The sequence below is a fragment of the Ambystoma mexicanum genome, chromosome 2q (assembly GCF_040938575.1).
Source record: "Ambystoma mexicanum isolate Mex_15411 chromosome 2q, UKY_AmexF1_1, whole genome shotgun sequence".
NCBI lineage: Eukaryota > Metazoa > Chordata > Amphibia > Caudata > Ambystomatidae > Ambystoma > Ambystoma mexicanum.
In genome coordinates, this window is record NC_090924.1 from 8844695 (window position 1) to 8870151 (window position 25457).

Below are 25457 nucleotides of genomic sequence, written 5' to 3' on the forward strand. Positions count from 1 at the left end.
TGAGCTGTTTATCTGAGTGACAGAGCAACTAATTTACTCCTAGACTGACACGTTGCACCTTCGGGAAGATCCCTTGATACATTAGTTTTCTTTCGTGCCATTCAACTTATTTTTCTGTTTCCCTCCCACAGAACTCTGAGAAGATCTTTGCTGCTAAAATTGTGAACCACCTGCTGCTCTTCATCAATAAGACAGTGGAGGACCACCTCTCGCTTCTAGAAGAGTTTCGAGGTGCAGCACCTCAATTCAAAGGAAAGGTAAGGAATGATAATTATGTGGACAGTGCTTCCCTACTTTCTGATGGAATATTGATGCAACGGCTGAGCCCACTTTAGTGTTGCAACTATAGAGCAATAAAGCAGTTGGTCTGTCATTACGAACTCGGCTCCCAAATGAAAGGTTAATTGCCATGTAGGCAGAAATTTACACTGAGTGTTGCCCCCTTCTCTTCCTGATCATAGTCCTTAGGAAATTAGGAGCGTCTGCCCCTGACACAGGTACTTACTGCTACCCTTTAAGTGAAATTGGAGAGGCAGAGGATATATTTGTAGTCACTCTTCTATTTCTAAATATTTAAACACTTCCTCTTCCATGTATAAAGGTCTGCATCTCCCATTAATGTAGCTGTTTAATTGTCTATCTCCCTGGTAAAGGTAAGTATGCCCCTTCCTCAAAACGACAGGTAATACTTATTTTCTTTGTTATTACTGTAATGAAATGAGGCCTGAGCACAACTAGGTTGTCTCTTCTCTGAACTTTTTTTATTATTACTGTTATTTTTACTCCCGGTTTCCATGGTCTGATATCTGTAGAAAGTCCTTTATCTCAGTTGGTGGGTCATTGGACCCTTTCCGTCAAGGTATTGGGTCCAATTACTACATTAGTTAGAAAGTATGGCATTCATAATTAAACACTACACAATAGGTTATCCTTTCAAAAGGCTGACTTCGACTTTATCCCCACCATATGATGGTGGGGTTTTGTACTCAAATGCTGACCACTTAATTACTTTGATTTAGATTATCTACCCTGACAGTTGGATCATTGATCCATGGCCAAAGTTTGGCTAACACGTGCAACCTCTGATACTTTATGTAGCTGTTAAACAGCTGGACGTTTGTCTAGAGACATGCATCCCGTTGATCAAGGTCATTATTAGAATATTAAACACCATAGAATATGGCAGACATTTTACTACAGTGCCCTGTATCACACCTGGTCTCTTCCATATGGGATTGATCATTCTGTGATTTGGTTGTGTGAAGGTCAGACATAGTTGTTGTATGCTCAGCCTTCATAGGCTACACAGTTCGGTTCTGTCAATGCAGATAGTCCTTAGGCCTTCCATACCATTATATCCTAAAGGGTCCCAATGGGCAACTGATTCAGAATAAAGTGATCACTATCGGGTTTACTCAGAAATATGAAGCATTTATTGACAAAACTTGTTTAAAAAATGAATTAAATATATCTTCCCAACAAAAGAGAAGCATGATAAGTGTTTTTGACCGTTTCTGCATACATTGCAATAGACTAAAATAGAGTTTTTCTATCGTTCCTCTCACGTCCATCTAACGTCAATACCGCTTGAGAAGAAAAAAAAAGTCAATACCGCTTAATTCAACATTGTTCTTACATTCCACTGAGAAAAACCTGCCTCCCGGGCATGTTCGTCCATCTCTGATTTGTTTGGCTTAATGTCCTTTGTGGAGACCCCTTGTCGGCAGAATATTAGACTCCAAACATTACGCATCATGGGTTCCTTATGCAAGTCAGTTCAAAACGTTGGTATTTAGCTACAGTCTCAAAGAATGTAGCTCTAAATGGCCACCATATGCTGCTGTCAGAATATTTGTTTGCTGACCCAAAGCACTCTCCTGAGAATTGAGCAGGAACTGGTGCAGAGGTCCCTTGATTTGGTCATCTTTTTCCACTGCCTCCTGGTCGTTCCTTGAAAGGAGGATAATCATCACGTCACATGGTCCCCTGAGCTCATCTATATTTTATGCTAGTCGTTTTTGAATTCCTGCAATAATAAATACTTTATGGACTGAACTGTGTCTGCATTGGTACACCAGGCTGAAATCTCTGGGGTTCCTCCCTATCCCTTAGGTCCTATGGCTGGTACAGGGGGGGAGTAGAAGGGGAGAGAAGGCACTGGTATTCGATTTTCCACCGGAAGAGCTCTGCTGTTAAGCACCTTGGAGAGGTTTTGTTCTGCCCTGTTTTTTTTCCTATGCGTTGATTGTTTGAGATATAGTTTATTTCTACATTGGACTCTGTATCATATTAGTGTACTCTTCTCCCTCCAATTGCAGTTTTTATCTTTTAGAGAAACCCATGTGACCCACAATTGCATAGGAAGATTCACCCATTCTCTTTACATTCTTTGGCCAGGTTTCTCCATTGACATGCTTCCAAAATGGCTTCTTTTCGTCATAGGTGGCTCACTCTGGGTGGATGAGGAAAAGCTATCTTCCCTCTATGACTTCTGGCTTTGCCAGGTGCCTATTTTCACGCAATGTATGATTCTATAGGGCACCTAACTGGTTTAGTCATTAATTCCCATCAAGTGTTCAGTTACAGTGTGCACTAGTGCTCAATAGTTCTAGTGCTCTTTTGAGGAATTTTGCTCATGGTTTAAATGTTTCCAAGACTGTAGAAGAAAAGAGATTTGGAGTGAGGGTGGCTGGTTCTGTGGTGTTCAGTATATTCTCCCCAATAATATATGCATGCCTATTTACTGATATAATCACTTGATGACCTTGATGACTTGTAAAGAGAACGTTTAGTTTTACAGAGAAGGTGATGTCATTTCTGTCTGGAATTCTCTGGATTGTTGAATCTCTACATCTGTACCACATACTTGCTCATTTCCTTTCACTTATTCACGCTGGCACACTCATACTATGTGACCACTGGTCAATTCGGGTTTTGATGATATGTAATCTCTCACTCTCTCTTTAAAGATATTTTACATCTTGGTTTCCTATTTCTGGGAATCTAAGACAAGGTTTTGAGCCATTTGTAATCTGTGAGATCAAATACTCCAAATGCATTCTGCTCCTCTAGACACTAATGTACCTTTGAGGTATTTCCAGTTGAAGTGGACATTCAACAAAGTGCTCTGAAATAGTCTGCCTGTGTAGTGTAGGATAGGCAGAGGCCCCTTTAGCTGAATTGTATTGTGTATGGAGCTTTTCTTACGAAGAAGGATTTTTATTTTCCAAGACTCTACTTCAGTTTGAAGGACTGGTGAGTTAGAATTGTCTTGATCCTTAGCATTCTTCATGCTTCATTATCATTCTTCATTGAATATTTTCTGATCAATCGGTTTTATGCCCAATGACTTAATGGGAATCTTTTCTCTACATTTCATTTGGGGCAGGCTTGGGGGTACAAGTCCTTTTGTGAAGCTCCTTTAGGGTATCTACTAGATGCTGACAGAAACTTCCATCTGATCCAGATTAAAATGGGGCTGTTAAGCGGTCTTAGGTGTACAATTTTTATTGTCTAATGACAATAGGTTTTATATGAGTTTAAGTCTTGTCATAATCTGTTAACATCACCATCATTCAGATTAGGCAAAGATGTGGCATAGCCTTCCCTGGTTGAAGGCCAGGCAGCATACATGATGTGTCTACTGTTGCCAAACTTGGTGCCACCACTGATTTGACTAGAAATGTATGGTTAACAGCGTCAGTTTTACTTTAAGACATGTAATGTGATATAAAGTGGTCTTATATAGGGGCCTTCTGCAAATAATAGTAAGAAAGGAGGGCAAGGTGTGTTAGTTGGATAGTGGGAAGGCAGATGCAGAAACCTCTGGTGTTGATGGATGTGCCGAAGATAAGGCCCCCACAGCGGACGAGCACAACAGGCATGCCGAGTAGCACGCAAAAGGCGCGCTTAAGGCAAGCTTGTCTGTGCCCGTCCGTGCTACGGATGTGCTGGATGGAGCTGTACATTTCTCTAGGCAGGATCTTTTGAACTTGCCGCCTGACACACAGTTTCCATGTGGTTGGAGATCTTGTCCTCTTCTCAGTATGCCATCCAGCTCCTATTCAGCGCCCCTTCAGGCTCAGAGCATGACAGGACTGTCTGCGATGCTGCTTAGTACCCGGTCGCTTCCAGCGCACGCTGCCGATGTGCATCATTTTTGTCTGATCGGAAACCGGATCTGCTTTGTTTAACCGAGACCCAGTTACATGAGTGCTCGGCACCTGCATTGGTACAGGCCATTCCTGCTGATTTTAAAATTATTCACCTTGATCAGGCCTCTTCCCAGACTGGGGGCGGGGTGGCTTTGTTCTTTAAATCTAATTTTAGGGTTACTTAGCTGGTGGTTTCATTCTCTATGGCTATGGGAGCGCTATTGCTGAGATGTGTTATTTCACCACATTACAGCTGCCATTTCTTAATTATTCATCGTCCTCTGGGATCATATGCTGGGTTCCTAAAACCCTTTTTAGACGTATTGGCTGCGTTACAAATAAAATGTGCACACCTTGTTGTGCTGGGGGATCACAATTTGAAATGTAATGGCCCTCGGGGTACAGCGATGGATCTCTTTCTGATAGTATGGCCGACTTGGGCCTTCAGAAATTTCTCTCAGAACCTACACATAAGCTGGGAAATACGCTTGACCTGGTTTTTGCCAAAGAAGCACAATTAACTTTTTTTCAGGCTGAGCCCGTGCTGTGGTCTGGCCACTATCTTGTGGCCTTTTTTCTTAAAGCAGCACTGAGGAAACCGAAGAAACTTCCCTCTAGAGTCTGGCAACGCAGCTGGCGCTCGGCTGATCTTCAAGCCCTTGTATCCTCTGTCAGAGCCAAATGCGGTATCGCCTCGGAGGCCGAGCTCTCTGTGCTCACTGCGAGAAGCAGCTGACGAGGTGGCCCCCCTAAGGCGTATTCAGCTGCGAAGGCTCCAGTCTGAACCCTAGTTTTCTGAATAGCTTAAATCGGCCTGTCTTGAACTAAGACAGGCTGGGCGGAAAGCCTACCATCCCTGTCTTAGATACCAATATAACGCCCGTGCTGCTGCCTATTCCGCAGCGATGGTGGCCGCGAAGAAACCATATTTGGCACAGAAAATTGAGCTAGCCCTTTGTAAACCCAGAGCACTTTTTTCTGTGGTGAAATCACTGACATCTATGACTAATCTGGTGCCTATGGTGAATCCATCCCAGGAACTTTGTGACTCTCTGTGTCAGTTCTTTACCACCAAAATTGTGACCATTTGAGCCGGTATATCAGTGGCGACGATGGCATCTGCCCCTGTGAGGGAACCGCTGGATCCAAATTGCCTGGCTGCATCCACAAGGTGGTCTCTTTATCCTAAATTTGCTGAGTCTGAGATCTCTACCCCCATCCACCAACTTAAGTCAGCGGCCCCATCTGATTCGGTCCCTCTGGCAGTAAAGAAGGATATCTCCCCGGATCTTCTGAGTGCGATCACGGTGGCCATTAATACTTCCTGTCAGATGGGTTTTATCTCTCAAGAACTGAAGGTAGCAACGGTGATTCCGCTTCATAAAAAGAGTTTGTTAGACCCTACACTTCCTTCAAATGTTTGCCCTCTTACCTTTCTTTATGAACCTCTTGGAGTCCCTGATTTCACCACTAATGTCATCCTTTATTGAGTCCTCTGAACTTTTTGACTCAGCTTAGTCAGGCTCTAGGCCTTGTCGTGGTACAGAGAGTGTTTTGGTGTCAGTTCAGGATGATATGGCTATGCTGGTTGATGCAGGGGGGGTTGGTGCTCTGATTTTACTCAATCTATTTGCGGATTTTGATACCGTAGACCACCTCTTGCCCGGACTGGGCTGGCACGCATTCAACAAAAGGACAGAGCTGGAGGGACATGTAATTCAACCTTCTTTATTGGAACTCTAACCAGGCACTAATGTACCCAAGGCAACCTCTTCCCTCCCGCCTTGTATCACAACACACACCCCTAACGTGGCGGGGCTTGTGCCTTAAAGGCACAGAGTGGTAACACCACCCCGGACAAATGTTCTTTGACCCAACGTAGCAGCTTTCACGTTGCTCGCTGTTGTCTGGCTCCTTGCTCTCCTAAAACGTCCATGCCCGAAAGGTCAGGCATGGGTCTTCCTTGGCCCAGTGCCCCTTGTGGTGGGACCCAAATGTCATCTCGTGGCTCCCTCGACTCTCGATCAGGCTCAGGCGAGGGAGGCTCACATTCCTCTCTCTTGACAAAGTGCTTGAACAATGAGCTATTTCTTGTGATCTCTTTGTCATCGTTCTGGGCTGTCACCATTGTCCATTTCACGGCAATGACGCTCATGGGGCTCGGGGCGAATCGACTGTCCATCTTCTTGGTCGTTGGCTGTTGAACCAGGACTTCATCCCCAACTTGAAAGTCTTTTGGCACTGCTCGACGCCTCGCGTTAGAGTCTCGCTTTGTTTTCTCTTTCACCTCTGCGTCTCGGTGGATCACTTCCGCATCTGCTTCACCTGTGGTTGAGGAGTTTCTTACTATATGTGTTTGCACGTCATATCGTATCATCAATTCTGCCGGGGCCTTGTTGGTGGCCTTGTGTGGGGTGTTGCGGTAATTTCGGAGGAACCGGCACAGAGCCTGGTGGGCATTAGTGGCCTCTATGCAAGCCCTTTGGAGCGTCTTCTTTATCAATGCCATAAAGCGTTCTGCCTTCCCGTTCGCTTGGGGACACCTAGGAGTTATCTTGGGGTGTTTGAAACCTAGATGCTTTGCCAGCTCCCCAAACTCATGGCCATTGAACGGCGGGCCATTGTCCGACTTGATCACTCTCGCTATGCCCCATTCGCTTCATCGAGGACGGCCGCTATTTGGGGGAACGCTGTGGTGGCAACCCTTTTGACAATGGGGAATTGGGAGTGCTCATCAATGAGGAGGAGGAGGTATTCCCCTGACCCCAACGGACCATAGAAGTTGACTGCAACTCTCTCCCATGCTTGTCCTGGGATTCACGTGGGTTGTAAGGGCACCGGAGGTACCGCTGGTGCTGTGCATTGGCAGGCTAGGCAGTTCTTGATCCAATCATCAACTAAGGTGTCCAGAACAGGAAACCAGACTTGGCAGCGTAATTGCCTTTTGGTGTTCTCTGCTCCGTGGTGTCCCTCATGCGCTGTCCAGACTACGTTGGCTCTGAGGGTGGCGGGATCACGATGCGACAGCCCCTCAGGAGTATGTTGTGGTCCTTTACAGCTAACCCAGACAGTACACACGCCAGTCTCTCCATTTCCTCTTTGTACACCCCCGGATGGGCCAGAGTGGCTCGACGGTAGTCCTTCCATCTGCTGTTGGTCATCAGGCTGATGGCCAGGGAGGTCATAGGGTCTGCCAGATGTATGCCACGTCTCCAACTCGGGTAACTAGCGGACCTGCAGGATGTCAGGAAAGGTAGTCCGCTGGGTTCAGGTCGCCCCCAGGGCTGTGTACAATGTCATAATCATACTCCTGCAACCTGATGCCTCACTACCCGATCCTCGGGGGCATCTTGGTGCGTTGGTTGTCAAACAGTGATAGGAGCGCTTGGTGATCAGTGAATGAGGTGAAATTCTTGCCAATGATAAACGGCGGCCAGGCTCTCCTTCTCAGCCTCCGGGGCGGACAGGGCCCTGCTGGCATGGGCCACGATGTGTCTGGGGTTAATGTCAGCCCGCTCGTCTGGGCCAGGATGGCTCCCAGTTTAACCGGGCTGGCGTCAACAGGCATCTCAGTGTGCCAGGCCGGGTTGAAATATGCTAGGCGATGGGGTTCCGTCAAGGCCTTCTTGACAACGTTGAATGCCTGTTGACATCCATTCAAACACAGCCTTTTTTTGTAACAGCTTCCTGAGTGGCTCGGTGACTGAGGTGTAATGGGGAATGTACCTTACGCAGTACCCTGCCATTCCGAAGAAGGACCGGACATCGGCCACTTGCTGTGGTTCCTTCAGTTTCGTTATGGTGTCGACCTTTTCAGGGTTGGGTGTAATGCCATCGCTGGAAAATATATGTCCAAAGAATTTTAACTTGGATTTGCTAAATCGACATTTGTCGATGTTGAGTGTGAGTCCAGCAGCCTGGACTGCTGTACAGGTGGCAAGGAGGGCGGCATCATGTTCCTCCTTGGATGCACCAAAAATGAGAATGTCATTGGTATAGTTCAGCGTCCCAGGGAGCGGCCTTATGATCTGTCGTACAGCCTCCAGAAAAATTTCGGCCGCCGAGGAGATCCCGAAGTTCAACCTTTGATATCAGAATAGTCCCTCGTGGGTCCCGAATATTGTTATGACTCTTGCGTCAGGGAGCAACTCGAGCTCATGATATCCCTGTATTAGGTCAAGCTTAGAGAACATGCAGGCATTATTGAGTTGCAAAATCTTGTCCTCTAAGCACGGCCCCGGGTGCCTTTCCCTCTGGATGGCAGTGTTAGCCACCCTCATGTCGACACAAAGGTGCAACCTTCCACCGTCCGTTGGCACAATGACTAGAGGTGAGACCCATGGAGTGGGTCCGGTGGCCGGTTCAATGATGCCGTCCGAAAGCAGTTGGTCTAGCTCCCTCGAAAACTGCCTCCTGGAGGTGGAAACCAACCCTCCTGGGGTATTGTGGGATGGGTCTCACGGAGAGGTCGATGTGAAGCTTGATCGGCGGCCCTTTTAGCCTTCCTAGGCCTGTACACAGCAGTGGAAATTTCTCCATGATGTCAAATTTGGTGATAAGACCCTGTGTGTCATCGGTGGTGACGGCTCTCACCTTGTCGTCCAGGGTCTCTGATTGACTGCGGCTGAGGTGATCACATCGTCGGCCCCGACATATATGTCGATGTGTTCAAGGCATGAGGCAGTGTAGTAACTGAGGAGGCACCGTCCTTTCCTGGGGCATCGGATTACGTGAATGGTTGTGTCCGTTTGTCATCCTCTGAGGAGGAGACAAAGTTTGAAGTGGCCGATGGCATGCAAAGGTTGAGCTGCGCCCCCACTGGAAGATTCTGGACAGTGTCAGCTCTAGCAAGGGTTTGTCAGGGATTCGCAAGTACTCCTGCCCCCCAATGATGTTCACTGTTGCTCCAGAGTCTATTAAGAAATGAAAGAGGCAGTTGCCCATCTTGACTGGAATTCGTGGGACCTCCCAGGCCTCCTTGCTATCCTGGATGAGATTGACGTATTCATCCTGCGTTGATTGGTCGTAGTATAGGGCGTTCGGGTTGTGCATGGTGGTGTATTGGCCCTCCTGTTCTGGGTACCCCTCCGGGGGCTCATCATATTCGTCCATCAGTTGTTGCGGCTGCTCGTGGTATCTGCATGTCTGTGGGTAGTCTGGCTAGTGATATTCATCCACTGCTCTGACGTACGGCTGTTGGCTGGGCTGGTACAACCTCTGCTGAAAGTATTGGGGCTGCGGCGGTCGGTATGGCATCCTATAGGGCAACTGTGGCCTCGAGGTTGGAAACGGCCTCCCTTCACGGCAGATGGATTGGAAGTGGCCCTCTCTCCCACAGTTGACACATCTCTGCAACAGGGCCGGACAGGAGCCTGAATGCGGAAACGTCATGCCACATGGTAGCATTGCCTCTGTTGTCTGGGCCCTGGTTGGCTGGGTGGCCAGTATACATTGATACCCCTCTCACCTTGACGAGGGCTGACTGTTGAACTGCTGCAGTGAGCTTGGTGTTATCATTCTTCGGTGTCGGTGCAGCCGCCATCGTGGCAGCCTGGGCATCTACCCTCTCGAAGATTCTTGCGAGTTTGCTGACTTCTGGGGTTGTGAGAGGCTTTTTTAGTAGTTGTTTCTTAAGCAAGGGCGATAGGCAGCTTTCACTGATGCGTAGGCATATGGCTTCGTCAAGCGAGAATGTATCGAACTGGCAGTGGGCCCCTTTGACTTTCAAGCATGTTATGTACTCATCCACCGACTCTTGTGGCTTCTGCGTGCATTGATTGAATAAATAACTCTCATAGTCTCTGTTGGGTTCAATAATGAGCAGCCTGTCCAATGCGGCGATCAGGGAGTCAAAGTCTGAAGAAGCTGAGAAATGTGCTTCCCCTCTCATCCCTGAAGCTCAGGTCGCCTGTGGGGGCAACTATGGTCTTGAGTCGCCTGGACTACTGTAACGCACTTTATTTGCCCAGCCTAAGGGGATTGTCCAGCGGCTACAGCACCAGCACAATCTGGCCACGCAAGTGGAAACGGGATCCCTGTATGGGGCACTTATCTCGCCAGTTTTGTGCTCCCTGCATTGGCTGCCTGTGGCCCAGCACATTAAGTTCAAGACGCTCTGCCTGGGCCATCGGGCCATGCACGATCTAAGTGCTGAATATTTGCAGGCTAAATGTACCCATTATTTCCCTATTCGGACACTACGATCAGCTTCAGCTGGCCGGCTTTGTGTGCAGTCGATCTGCTGCTCTCGAATTGGAAGCCGGGCCTTTTCGGTGGCTGCAGCCCAATTGTGGAATGACATGCCGCTTCTACTAAAAAATCTGTCTAACCATTTTGCGTTCAGAAAGACCCTGAAGACCTACCTGTTTTAGATGGTATTGCCAGACTGTTCTCCCTCCCTCTCAGCGCCATACCACCTTCGGGTGACCGTGCACTTTACAAGTTTTCTTAACATAACATAACATAACATGGATGCAGGTCCGGAAGTACCCATTACCTGTGTGTCGATATGAAAATATCAATGTTGTTTGTGGTTGGTACTGCCCGGGCAGGTTAGTCAAATAGGAATCCCCCTGGATTGTGGAGTGGAAAAATGAAGAGCAGGGTTGTTTAAAGAAGATGGATAAGGTCTGACTCTGTTAAGTACACTAAACCTATGAGGTTGTCTGTAGGAGTGTGGGAGGTTAAAGGGTGCAATATTCTAGTAGTGAGGAGTTAGTTGAGGGATGAGGGGGGTGGAGTTGGGTTGTGGGTGTTGTCACTTTCTGGCTCTTGGTGGTAGGTGTCACTGAGATTACGGTGCAGACCAGTGTCATGCAGCAGAGGTTCCATGAGTCAGACTGGTTTCCCGCAGATTGTAGTGTCGAGAGTTTCAGAAAATGCAGAAAATTAGCCCAGTTTATGGTGCAAAATTTCTAGTTTGTTGCTATTATTTTTCGTTTATTTCTAAGTGGTTGCTTAAAAAGCCAAGTCTTTAGCTATTTCCTTAAAGTCAGGTGGTTCTCTTTCAGGTGGAGATGTGTGGGTAGGGTGTTCCACAGTTGCATGGCCAGTACTGAAAAAGAGGATCCTCCTTGATGTTCGTTTTTGAAGTTGGGGACTCGTACTAGTGCTGCATTGCTGGGCCTAACTGTTCTCGAATCAGTGTTGTGTTGAAACCTACGCCCGAATGATAGAGGGTCCTCTCCATGGTTTGAACGATGGGCAATGCACAAGGTTTTGAAATGAACCCTTTTTTTCTGATGGGCAGCCAGTGGAGAGTATGTAATGCTGGCGTGATATGTTCAAATTGCTTTATTCTGAGAAGTCTTGCTGCTGCATTTTCATCATACATAAGTTTTGAACTCTTTGAAGTTTCCTCATTAGGTAACTTCGGAGTTCAAGATAGTGGTTGTTTGCATAACCTATTTTGGATAGTATTAGAGAAATTATTGCCATGGGCCATGGGTGGATGTTAAGTAAGGTACGATGCGACATAGCATGCACAGCTGAGAGAAACAGCTACTAACAAGGGCTTTGAACTGTAGATCAAGAGTGAGGATGTTGTCCATTTTCATTCCAAGATTTCTTACTATGGTTGACGGGTTTGGGCAGGTGTCCATCACATCAGGAAAAGGGATTCTGGTGGAGTCAGACCGTGTAGGATTAAAGATCATCGCCTCGGTTTTGCTAGGGTTTGGTTTTCGTCTGTTTGCTGTCATCCATGCGTCGACCTGTGCAAGGCAGTTTTTAAAATCTGGGGCATTTGGTGATGGGTGTTTCACAAATTTTTAGGATATTGTCTTTCATCCACATACTTGTAGCAGGAGATACCAGATTTAATAGTGATGTCTAGTAGGGGTGTCATGTAGATGTTTAAGGGCAGAGTGGAGTGTGTGGATCCCTGGGATAATCTGAAGGTAAGTGGGCAAGGCTAGAAATTGTAGGGCCCTAGATTGGGTTTTCCATTCCACCAGTGATGAATGAGGTGACCCAGTGTTGAGCTGAATGTTCAATACCAACATCTTCTAGTCTTTTTAGGAATATTTCGTAAAAAAAAAAGTGATTAGTTCTCTGAGTTTTCATCCACATTGTTTTTAAGTGTATCCTAGATGGGGCCCAGAGCCAATGCTGTACTCCTAGAAGTTCTAAATTCATGCTGTGCCTCATTCAGGAGTTGGTATGTTCTGATAAAGTCCCAGAGTTAACGATACATGAATTGTTACCTCCTGCCAGGCGAGCACCCTGGAGACGGTCGGCCCGCCTGGAAGACAATTGCCCAAGGCCGGGGACATCATCTCCAGCCATTCTAGAGCTCTGGCTGGGTTGCGTTAGAGCTTTTCCCTCTGGAGAGGGATGGGAACCTGCTGTGGCTCTCTGGGACCACCGCTGGACTTGTGGTCAGTTGACTCACATTGGGGACAGGTGGCGAAGGCTGGGGACATCACCCCTGGCTGTCCGGGACCTATCGGAGGGCTGCATTACAGCATTTCCCTCCAGTGAGGGATGGGGACCTTGCCATGGTTCCCTGGAACTACGGCTTGACTTGTGGACGGTCGACCCACAGTGGAGACAGACGCCAAAGGCCGGGGGCAGCACCCGGCTGTCCTGAAGCTCTGGCAGTGCTGTGTTACAGCTTTTACCAACAGGGAGGGATGGTGGCTCTGCTGGGGCTCCCTGGGACTGCCGCTGACTTGGGGATGCTCGTCCCACAATGGAGACAGACGGCAAATGCTGGGGACATCATCCCTGACCATCCTGGAGCTCTGGCCTGGCTGTATTACAGGTTGTCACTCCATGTAGGGATGGGGACCCTGCCAGGGCTCCATGGGACAGCCGCTGGACTTTGGGACAGTCGACCCACAGGGGAGACAGGCGCACAAGGCAGAGGACATCACACTGAACTGTCCTACAGCTCTGGCTGCATTACAAATATTTCGACTGGGGAGGGATGGGGACCCTGCCAGGGCTTCCTGGGACTGCCGCTGGACTTGGGGATGGTCGACCAACATGGGAGACAGGCGCCCAAGTGAGGGACATTACCCCCAACTATCCTGGAGCTCGGGCCTGGCTGTGTTACAGAAATTCCCTCCAGGGAGGGATGTGGACCTTGCCCAGGCTGCCAGAGACTACTGCTGGGCTCAGGGACAGTCGGCCCACCTGGAAGACAGGCGCCCAAGGCTGGGGACATCACCCCCGGCTGCCCTAGAGCTGTGGCTTTACTGCGTTACAGCTTTTACCTCTGGGGAGGGATGGGGAACATGCCAGGGGTTTTTGGGATCGCCGCTAGACTTGTGAATGGTTGACTCACTTGGGAGACAGGCACCCAAGGCCAGTGGTAGAAACCCCGGCCATCATGGACCTGTGGCTGGGCTGCATTACAGCTTTTCCCTCCAGTGAGAGATGGGGACCCTGCCAGGGCTCCCAGGGATTGCCACAGGGCTTGGGGATGCTCGGCCCACATGAGAGACAGGACCCCAAGGCCGGGACAGCACGCCTGGCCGTCCTGGGGCTGTGGCCCTGCCACTTTATAGCTTTTCCCTCCGGCTTGACTTGTGGGCAGTTGACCCCAGTGGAGACAGACGCCAAAGCCCAGGGGCAGCACTCCGGCTGTCCTGAAGCTCTGGCGGTGCTGTGTTACAGCATTTAACAATGGGTAGGGATGGTGACACTGCCGGGGCTCCCTGGGACTGCCGTTGACTTGGGGATGCTCGACCCACATGGGAGACAGACGGTAAATGCTGGGGACATCACCCCCAGCTGCCCTAGAGCTGTGGCTTTACTGCGTTACAGCTTTTACCTCTGGGGAGGGATGGGGAACGTGCCAGGGGTTTTTGGGAACGCCGCTAGACGGCGCCCACTTGTACATGCCACTTTTGGTGTTAGAACCTTTGGTGGTATGCATTTTTTGGACTTTTTGTATAGTCAGACCTTTTTTTGGTCCTTTCGTACAATACCAAATCCCAGATTGTGTAAAGCAAAGTGAACTGTATTTGAGGCAAATGTGAACCCGGTTGAGGTATTCCCGTGCAACGGGGTGAAATGCGATAACCCTGTTAACATTGTGTTGACAATAGTGAACCCGGCTGAGTGGTGTCTACAGTGAAAGATTGTGTAAAAAGACATTGAGACTTGCGAATTCAACAAGTGAAGTAGTCTGAGGAAAAAGGCAGTATTGAACCCAACAGAGGGAGGCCAACATTGGAGAAGGATCTGAGCCCGGAAGAGGGGGATCCCAGGGTGAAGAGTCATCACCAGACATGCATAGAGAAAGGAACTCTGATTTGTTATTTTGGATAAATTAGGCCCACAGAGGCAAGAGACTTTTGCAGAAAGAGACTTAACCACTGAAGGTCCTGATATCGCTTAAAGGAACTGTAGCCTAGTGCTGGAGAATCCCACAAGTGTGCTGTGCTCAATAGTCCCACCCTGTCCCATGCTAAAAATGTGGGGAAGGGAGACCCGAGCTTATGTCATGCCACTACTGCTTACCTGGGAGAGGGGGCGGGGTCGCCAGGACCGGCGGGTCCCATCATGGAGGGTTTACCCTCATAGGTGCCTGTGGTGGCCACGTTTACTTGTGGCCTCCGTCTCCCTGGGGGCATCTAAGTTTGTGGGTTTGCGCATGCACTGCGGCTGTGTCCTGCTTTCCATGCATGCGCAGTCTGCCTGGTGTTGGAGATTGGGTCCCGGTCCCATATTAGGTCCCCGCTCACAATGAGGTTTGTTTCCTGATTGCTGCACGCTTTTCGTTCTGCTCCTTGACTTCTGTTCTGTACCTGTTCCTTCCTGATCCTTGGTCCCCATGCCGGCATCTGCCTACTGAATTATATGATACGCCTCCTGAGACCAGCAGCCTGCCTTTGGAGTCCTGAGCACTACATCTACTGGACATCAGTTGGCTTTCCCTTCCAATGCTTGCACTGTCCTGACGTCACGCTAATCAGGGAAGCGCCATTCCATGACGTTGGGAACCGGTCCACACCAGACCTATTGTTCCATTGGGTGGGTGTTGGGCTGGTTCCTCGCGTTACCTTTTCTTTGCCTCAGCATTTAAAGACAGACTGGCTACCCCTGCGCGTCCACCACCAGCAAGCTCAGGTACACAGAGCCCACGTGACGCTTTTCTTAACAGATTGAGACGCCTTCCTTTGACCCAGAGATGGATGAGTTCAAAGAACTCAGGGATGAATTACGGGCTCTTCGTTTGGAAATGTCCACAATACACCAAGAAAACATCTCCTTATGGCAGATGGTGGTTCAAGGAGCCGGAGCCACCCCTCAGGTCGTGAGAGTGCCATAGCTCACACTTCACCTCTAAGGTACGACAGTGATCCCAGACGTGTGGCCGAATTCTGCAATCATTGCAAGATACATTTCCTCTTCAGGCCTATGCATTTCAATCAAGACCAAGCCAAGATCGGATACATTTTAGGCAATTTGACTAGGAATGCGCTTGCTTGGGCCGCTCCTTTGGTTTCAGCAAACAGTCCTATACTGAACGACTTCACAGCATCCGAAAAGCCGTTTTTGGATGTTTTCAAATCCTCCAATCTGGCCTCAGCCGCTCAGAACCAGTTAATGGATATCCAACAAGGTCCTGGTGACATTATTGCTTACATTAGCCATTTTCGTCAACTGGCAACTGACTCACAATGACCCAAAGTTACCCCAAAGACTTTGTTTCATCAGGGTTTTAGACAGGAGTACAAGGACAGGCTATTGCATATACCGGAACCTGATACCCTACAGACTCTTGTGGACCAGGTGCTTTGTATTGACCATTGGTTGGCCGAAAGAAGAGGAGAAAGGTGCTGGGTCGAGAGAGCGTACCCTAGACCTCAAGCCACCCCTATGGGGATACCACATCCTGCTGAATCGGGTCCAGAACCTATGCAGTTGGGTGCTACAAGGGGCCCCTTGACAGAGGCGTAGAAGAAGCACCAAAGAGGTCTTCATTTGTGTTTATATTGTGGAGCCGCCTGCCATTACGTGAGAACCTGTCCTCTGCGCCCTCCAAGGAATTCGGAATACTAACAGGCTTGTCGTGTATGCGGAAGGCAATACTTCTGTTCCAGTCCTTCCAAATCTCGTTCTGCTCCTTCAGCCCACGTAGCCGGTAGTCCTGTTAGTGTTGAAGATACAGATAGCTTGGTGGGACACGTGTGTTGACGCTGTGGGCCTTCTTGATTGGGATGCCTCTGGCAACTATATTGATTCCGTGTTTGCAGCTAACAGCGGCATTCCGGAACATCTCAAGGAATTTGCCACTATGGAGGAAGTCATTGATGGGACTCTGTTATCCTCCGGTCCCATTCGTGAAAACACTGGGACCCTGCTCCTAAGGATAAATGAACATCAAGGGAACATTTCCTTGGATGTAATCAAGTAACCCTCCTACCCAATAGTCTTGGGTGTCCCTGGCTGCTGTATCACAATCCCTGTATCGACTGGGAGACACGAACTTTGAAATTCGCATCCATTTATTTATTTATTTATTACATTTGTTATACGGCCAGACCCAGAGGTATCACGGCGTAGTTGCAGACAGTGTGTAAATACAAACTTAGGTAATAAAAAGACACAGTGAAATACAGTCTGAATTATAGAAGAAGCATGGAGAAGCAGAAGTGGCAATACACACAATAAGTGTACAAATGATGGTGAAGGTCAAGTCAGAGTCAGGTCAAGGTACAAGTTAGTATTGGTTGAATAATCAAGTTTTAAGTGTTTTTTTTAATTGTGGGTAGGATGTCTCAATCTTGATATTGGTAGGTAGGGCATTCCATTGTCTAGGAGCGAGGACTTTGAAGCTGCTGCCCCCTGCTTTTTCTCTTTTGTATCTTGGGATTTCGAGGTGTGCATTGTTATTTGATCTGAGGAGTCTGGTGTGTGATTTCTTCATGACGGTATTGATGAGGTATTTGGGAGCTTTGTTAGCAATACATTTGTGTGTGATACCAAGGGTTTTGAATAGTATCCTAGCTTTAATTGGGAGCCAGTGGTTGTCTCTCCTGATGTTAGATATGTGTTCTGACTTTTTTATGCCTAGTGCAGCTCGGAGGGCTTTGTTCTGCATGAGTTGGAGTTTGGCTATGTTGGCGCTGGAGGTACCCAGGAAAAGGATATTGCAATAGTCGAGTTTTGATATTATTAATGCTCTAGCAAGTGTGACAGAGTTGTCAGGAGTGAGGAATTTGCGACTTAGGGAGATGAGTTTGGATGTATAGGAAGTGGAGGAGGCTAGGGTGTTGACTTGTTTGGACATAGTTAGTGTGGCGTCTAAGTAAACACCAAGGGTCTTGACTTGTTTAAGCACTGGGATTGTGGTGCCATCAATGATGAAGATTATGTAAACTGGCTGTAGGGACTCAATTTTAGGGGATGATCCTAGTATGAGCAGCTCTGTTTTGTCATCGTTGAGGCACAAACTATCATTTGCCATCCGGTTTTGTATTAGAGCGTACATTTGGTTGATGAGCAGTGAATCTTGCTCATGGTTGCCGGATAGTGGAATGAGGATCTGGGTGTCACCTGCAAAGTTGGTGTAGATGACACCCATGGCATCAAGAGCTGCGAATAGCAGCTTAGTATATGTGTTATAGAGGGTGGGGGATAGGCATGAACCTTGCGGTACGCCTATGGGAACTGCAATGGGGTCGGCTGATTCTTTGCCGATAGACACTCTTGAGGTTCTATCTGTTAAGAATGATTTAATCCAGTCGGTGGCATCTTTGGACAGGTTGAAATTGTTAGCAAGTGTATCACAGAGTATGTCAGGGTCGACCAGATCGAAAGCTGCAGAGAGATCTAATAGCATTAGTAAACAGAGTTTGCCTGCTTCTCTGGAGGCATGCATTTGTATCTTTAGGTCAAGGAGGGCCGTCTCCGTACTGTGGTTAGGGCAGAATCCTGACTGTTGGGCCCCCCGTAGTTGGTGGTGCTCTAGGTGGTTTTGTATTTGGGATTATGCTATTTTGTCAATTATTTTCAGGAGAAATGAGACCGTTGTGATGGGTCGGTAGTTAGTGGGGATTGAAGGATCTAGGGTAGGTTTTTTGAGGAGGGGGGGTTACCAATGCTTTTTTGATGCTGGTAGGGACTGTGTTGGTGTTGAATGAGGCATTGACAAATTCGGTAATGCCGGTGAAAGGGTAGGGGCACAGAGTTTAACTAGGTGGGACGGGAATTGGTCTTCTTTACAGTTGGATGCTTTAAGTTTGGCTATAGTGTCTAACACTTCCTTGCGAGAAACCGATGAGAATTGAAAAGGAGTGACCGGAAGGGTGTTGGATAGGTTTGCTATGATGGCCAGGGGTCTTTTTTCTGCTAGGAGTGTTTTTTGCTGTCAATTTTCTTTTGAAGCATCGAGATTTTCGATGCTAAGGCGTCTTGTATTGTTGTCCACCAGGCTTTGCTAGCATTGGTAGGAGCTATGACTGGACAGGGATTCTCTAATTCTCTAAGGATAGAGAATAGTTCTTTGCTATCAGAGGTAGCTTTGGCGATGCGCAAGTTCAAGGCATTGGCTTTATTTGAGATTATTGCTTATTTGTAATATCCATGCACTCTATCCAGGATTGTTGTTCCCCCGGAACATCCCAGACTGCCACTACTATCACTCCCTTTTCACTGGAAGACAGGTTGACTCATCTCTGTTCCTTACTTTCAGTACTTCAGGACTATTCAGAGTTTCGCAGTCTGTTCCTGAACCTGAGGATATCCCTCTACCTCCTCACAGACATTTCGACTGTGCCATCGATTTGTTGCCTGATGCTGTGATGCCTCATGGGAAGGTGTATTCGCTATCTCCATCCGAAAAGGAGGTTTTGCAAGAGTACATCGAGGACTGCCTCAAGAAAGGATACATCACACCCTTCAAATCTCCGGCAGGATTTCCACTATTTTTGGTGTAAAAGAAGGAAGGGACCTTGCGGCCTTGTGTCGATTGCCGTCAATTAAATGACATTACTCGAAAGGAGAGATACCCTTTACCTCTAATCCGCAATATCACGGCATCCCTTCATTCTGCTTGCATCTTTACTTAGCTAGACCTCAGGGGAGCCTATCACCTGGTCAGATTAAGGAAGGAGATGAGTGGAAGATGGCCATCAAGACAACGTCTGGGCACTATGAATACCGGGTAATGCCATTCGGCCTATGTAATGCCCAGGCTGTCTTCCAACATTTTATGGATGACATCTTTTCTGATCTGAATGGAGTGAGCGTTTGGGTATATCTCGATGATATTCTAATTTTCTCTATGAACCTGGAGGAACACATACGCCACGTCAAGGAAGTGCTACAACGTTTGTCCCTCAACCAGCTCTTCGCCAAGGCAGAAAAGTGTCTTTTCCATTGAGGGCAAATGGAGTTCTTGGAGTATGTGGTTAGCAGTACAGGTATTCTCATCGATCCAGCTAAGGTACAAGCCATTCGGAACTGGAATCAACCACATGACCTGCAATCACTCCATCGTTTTTGGGGTTTTGCCATTTTCTATCTGCGCTTTATACCCCATCTCTCACATTGGCAGTGGTTTTGTCTTGCTTGACCAGTATCAAGATACCTTTCCTTTGGGATTTCATGGCTGATGCAGCCTTCAGGGAATTAAAGGAAGCCTTCACCACGGCCCCTATCCTTCGGCAGCCCAATGATAAGATTCTGTTTATCGCTGAGACGGATGCTTCTGATTTTGCCATTGCAGCTGTACTGCTACAGAAGGACCCAGGTTCTTCGATTGAACACCCTGTGGCATATTTTTCTCGCAAGCTTTCCTCGAGTGAACAGAACTACGCCATTATTGAGAAAGAATCCTGGCCATAAAAGCGGCATTTGAAGAGTGGAGACAGCACCTGCTGGGAGGGAGGTTTCCTGTGGAAGTACGCACCGATCACAGAAATTTGTAGTACCTACGCTCTCTACAGTGCCTCACCTCTCAACAAGCTTGTTGGGCCTTCTTCTTTTCCCATTTCACTTTTGTCATCACCTATATACCCAGTGCTTTGAATTTGAAGGCCAACTCATTGTCTCGCTCCTCGGAGAACAATGTTGAAAGAGGCGATATGGACATGCCACTGATTGCCCTGAAACATTTCTTACTCACTCTCTCTCCCCATCTATGGTCTATCCTGCAAGACACCTTGTCTGATCCGGCTAGAACGAGACTGTTGAATCAGCCTCACGTGAGTGAATGCAACAGATTGATATTCTGTCGGAATCGGTTATAAATTCCTTCTGCCAACCTTCGGACCGCAATACTGCATGGTTTTCATGATTCCAAGGTTAGTGGACATCGCAGAGTAAAGGCATTCCAAGAACTGATCGCCAGGCAGTTCTGGTGGCCAGGTTGGGCCAGCCAAGTGAAACAATATGTGGAATTCTGTCCCATTTGTGCTCAAACCAAGATCACGAGGAGAATACTTCTGGGTCTGCTACAACTCACAGAGGTGCCACCCTATCCATGGCATACCATCACCACTGATTTCATTGTTGATCTCCCTCCATCTGAAGGACCTACTTGTATCATGGAAATTGTGGACTGTTTCACTAAGAGGGCTCACTTTGTCCCCTTCCCAAAGATCCCTACCACTCTCCAGATGGCTCATAGATTTCTTCACAAGGTGTACCGGGTCCATGGATTACCTGAAAAAATATTGTCTGATCGCGGCTCCCAGTCTATCTCATCTTTTTGGAACCAATTGTGTAACCATCTTGGCATTCGCAGAGCTATGAGTTCGAATCATCACCCTCAGACCAACGGCCAGACGGAACGGACTAACAAAACTTTGGAGCAATACTTACGCTGCTACGCTAATGCCTCGTAGAATAATTGGTTAGCCCGTCTGGATGCTGCGGAAGTGTCGTATAACAACTCAGTACATGCAGCAACGGGTTTCAGCCGTTTTTTTCTGTTCCTGCAGACAACACTCTAAGCTACTTCTTTTTCGCCCAGTAATTGCCCAGTGTTCTTCCATCTGCCGACCAACTGGTGGCTTCCATCCAGAATCAACATACCATGGCAGCTAGTACCCTTGCGGAGGCGCGTGAGTGCATGAAAGCACTGGCTGACAAGAGGCGTACCCCCAAGCCCATGCTTCAGGTTGGGGACTTGGTTTGGTTATCCTCAAAGAATTTACCTGTCTGTAATCTACCCACTAAGCTCACACCCCGCTACTTTGGGCCCTTTAAGATTACCAAACCTTTGTCTTCAGTGGCATTCCACTTACAATTGCCCTCGTCCTGGTGGATTCACCCTGTGTTTCATGTTTCCCTGTTGAAACCCTATGTGTCAGACACTTATGGTCGGTCCTGTCCCCGCCCTACCTCTGTTAAAGTGCAGGGTACCCATGAGTTTGAAGTACAAGAGATTTTTGATTCATGCATTTGACGTGGGGTACTCCAGTTTCTGGTGGACTGGAAGGGTTACCCGGCATGTGATCACACCTGGGAGCCACGTAGTTTTATGCTGCCCCTCGTTTGGTTCGGGAATTCTATCTCAAGCATCCCTGGAAGCCTGGGTCTCTTGGCCTTTCTGTAAGGGGGCATAGTGTCTTGCCACCGCCGCTTACCTGGGTGAGGAGGCGGGGTCGCCAGGACCGGTGGGTCCCGTCATGCAGGGTTTACCCTCATTGGTGCCTGTGGCGGCCACGTTTCCTCGCAGCCTCCGTCTCCCTGGGGGCATCCAGGTTTGCGGGTCTGCGCATGTACGGGCTGCTGTGTCCTGCCTTCCGCACCTGCACATTCTGACTGGTGTTGGAGCAACATGGGTTTGCACCCCATATTAGGGCCCCACCCACGGAAACAAACCACGTCTCAATGCGGTCTGTTTCCTGATCGCTGCACGCTTTGCGTTCTGCTCCTTGACTTCTGTTCTGTACCTGTCCCAGCCTGATCCTTGGTACCCTTGCCTCCATTTTGGTCCTTGTTCCTGGGGTTGGTACCTCTCCTTGGTCCCTGGTTTGGGTTCCCTTGGGTTGGGGAAATTCCTTGTCAGGCTTCTCCTTTCCCCTTTCCCTGTTCCTTGGTTCCCTCCTTTGGCTTCCCTTGGCTTTCCTTCCTAGTTCTCAGCTCCTTGTTCCCTTGCTCTGGCTCCCATTTCCTTGATTCGCCTTGGCCTTTGTCATAGCCTAGTCCCTAGTCTCCGTCTGGGTACCTTGCCACCGAAGACCGACATCTGCCTACTGAGTTCTACGCTATGCCTCCTGAGATCAGGAGCCTGCCTTCGGAGTACTGAGCACTACATCTAATGGACAACAGTTGGCCTTCCCTGCCAGTGCTTGTACTGTCCTGACGTCACGCTAAACAGGGAAGCGCCGGTCCACTCCAGACCTATTGTTTCATTGGGTGGGTGTTGGGCTGGTTCCTCACGTTACCTTTTCATCACATCAGGATTTAAAGACAGACTGGCTACCCCTCTGCGGCCATCACCAGGAAGCTCAGGTATGCAGCGCCCACACGACATTTTTCTTAACAGGTTATAACATCCTGACTTATCATTTGTGAACACTTCTTTCTTTTCTGGTGAACACTACCCCAACTTTTTTGTAATTTAGCAGTAAGGATTGGTAATAGTTTTTTTTGTTTAGTATAGGCCCTTTTATTTGATGGTCGTAGCTTGCTCCAAACTTAGATTTAGGTTTAGGTTAGGCGTTTTTCTCACCCATGTATACAGTTTCATAAACACCCTTGAACAATGATCACTTGTGTCGGTCTTTACTGTTGCCACCATGAGTTTCTTACATGGGTGTCACGAGTGGGATATGATTGAACTGAAAAAATTGAAACCCATGCTGATAATTGTTGTACCAGCAGAATTGGAAAACCAAATTGTGGAAATCCTCAACTCTGACCGTGTATCCACATTAAAAGAAGTGCTGTTCTCCCAACTGTGGAATTTTGACTGGCCAACAGGTTTTTTTCTTTAAAACTCAGATACTATTGGACACCCTTCCCCTCTCACACTGTCAGATACAACAGTGGGATTGGATAATACTAAAGGTTTGACCTGTCTTTACTTTTATTAGACCTAGTGCTTTAATTCCAGGAAAATTTGGCGAAACTGGTCGAATTGCAGGCAAGACCATTCTTACCACAGGGGGTACTTCAGCCATATCATAAAGGCGAAGCTTTAGGGATCTTTTCCCTGAACTTTGAACACCTAGCAGAACAACTGGGATGGGAAGAGAACCTCAAAATATGCTACTTGGGCCCTTTATTGAAAGGAGAATTACAATCCTACTATCAACTACTTAATCTCGCACAGTGGCCACATTTTTATAGACAGAATATTAGGGCCATTAAGCTACCCAGGAGAAACCCCTATGCAATAGGCAAACGTGTCAAAAACACAGTGGCCCTATGGATTAATAACAAATCCCTAGAAGAATTGACAGAGATGTAAACCCTGGAAGAAATTCACTAATTCCTTAGACCCCTTTTTGCAGAAAAGCTGTTCTACAGTTAAATCGACCAACCTTAGCTCTTGCCATTGAGACTGCCCAAAAAACACTCTGATGCAGCCAAACAATTCCACTCGTCCATCGGTGGGAGGAACGGAAGGATCATAAACCTATCCACTGCCATCAACTCCAAGCAATAGACAAAAAATAGGGAGGTCATGTAGAACTAAAGAAGAGATGACACGAGACAAACTAGAAATTATAAGAATGGATCCTAAACCAAGGATGACAGGAAAAAGGAAGGAAATTAAGGGGAGTAGACCAGCCCTTCCTGTCTGTTTGTCTTGTAGAGAAACTGGACATGTAGCTAGGAACTGTCCAAAGAATCTCAGGGACGAACCTATGGAAATAGGTTGTTTAAAAGGGGAAGAATGGGACGAACTAGAAGAGGAGCTAGAGGCCTTTATTATTTGTTTATGTCAAGCCTCCACTGACTTTACATACGAAAAGGCCTGGTTAGGTGGGAGGCAAGTGAGGGCCCTAATTGATTCGGTAAGTAAACAAATGACTATACAGGCCGATTTGGTCACAACCAAGGACTTAGAAAATGCAGCCCTAGTTAGGGTTACCTGTGTACATGGGGATAATGAGGTATACCCCAAAATACCTGTACTCATTGACATCCGGTGAGATTCCTGTGAAATATCGACCACCATAATCCCTGGGCTCCCAGAGGACATCATTCTGGGGTGAGATTTCCCTACCTTTTCTACTCTCCTACAGGAAACTCCACCTCCATTTGGAGATTTTCTGTCCCAAAGGTATTGGCAAACAGACTATCACTCCCAAACGTCTCCCATATGGGAATGGGAGAAGTCTGAGCCTAGGGGACCTGAAACAACCCTTAAATACCAATGTATAGGCTATTCTAGTGAAAATAGTAAGATCATTGCACCTCTACCAAAACCAGTCACACAAAATCAATGCAATATGCAAGAGTTCTTGGACATCTCTCATCCCTGTTCTCTCCGAGGTCGTAACAAAAAGCAACCTGGACAAAGAACAGGCATATCCATCTTGTATAGGGGAAGGGTATGTGAGAAACCTGAAGGTGTCTCACTTGCTAGTCCCTGGGGATCAGTCATTCAGGTCGCCAGGACATGGCCATCGCTATTGGATCCTGGGGGTAGGCCAGTGCAGGAGGATCACCTGGATGGGGTGTCCTCAGGGAGTGGAGGTGGGAGACCGAAGTGTGAGACATGGTACCCCTCCTTATAACACCTTTTCCCCACCCAACCCCATAGGATACTCAGACGTTCAAACCCCCCTCTGTCTGACACAAACACTTTCATACACCACGAAAGACAACGGACTAACAACAGGACTGTTTACCTGACATGTCCCAACACAAGGGCCAGGCAAAGTCAGGCAATTGACAATAACCACACACACCTGATGGCCCTTTTCCTTTCCCACAGGGATAAAAGGTGGAGCATGAGAGCACACTTAGAGCAAGGCATGCCGTGCGATGAGGCAGCTGTTCCACTAGGCGCCTGGGTGTCTAGGTGGGCTGAATGTGAGGGAGGGGTATAGTCACCCCCTGCACAGGGTATCCTAGGAAACCCAAGTCGCACTTTGCCATGATTAGCTGAGGTGGTTGCCCGGGCGGGACAACCCCCCTGCTGGTGATTGACTGCCAGGCTGTGTGAATGGGGGATTTCCGCATAAAAGGCAGGACTCTGGAAGTCAGAGTTGCCACTGGAACTACAAGGAACCGAAGAGAAGCGGAGAAGAAGACTGCTGCTGCAACTACCCCATCCCGGTGAAGCCCTGCTGCAGTCCTGAGCTGTCTACCCTTCGACGACCAGAGAAGATCCAGTCTGGAGTCTTCTTCCCTTGAGCCTTGTGGGGTCAACCAGCTCAT

The 25457-nt window shown here is 48.0% G+C and overlaps 1 protein-coding gene across 1 annotated transcript in view; it reads left to right on the forward strand.

The window, feature by feature from the left end:
• The window catches only part of PDIA2 (protein disulfide isomerase family A member 2), a 771139-nt gene that overhangs the window by 340419 nt on the left and 405263 nt on the right, over positions 1–25457 (forward strand). The window contains exon 6 of the mRNA XM_069646771.1: positions 132–257. Coding sequence (XP_069502872.1) covers positions 132–257 — 126 coding nt within the window. The remainder of the gene's footprint in view (positions 1–131; positions 258–25457) is intronic.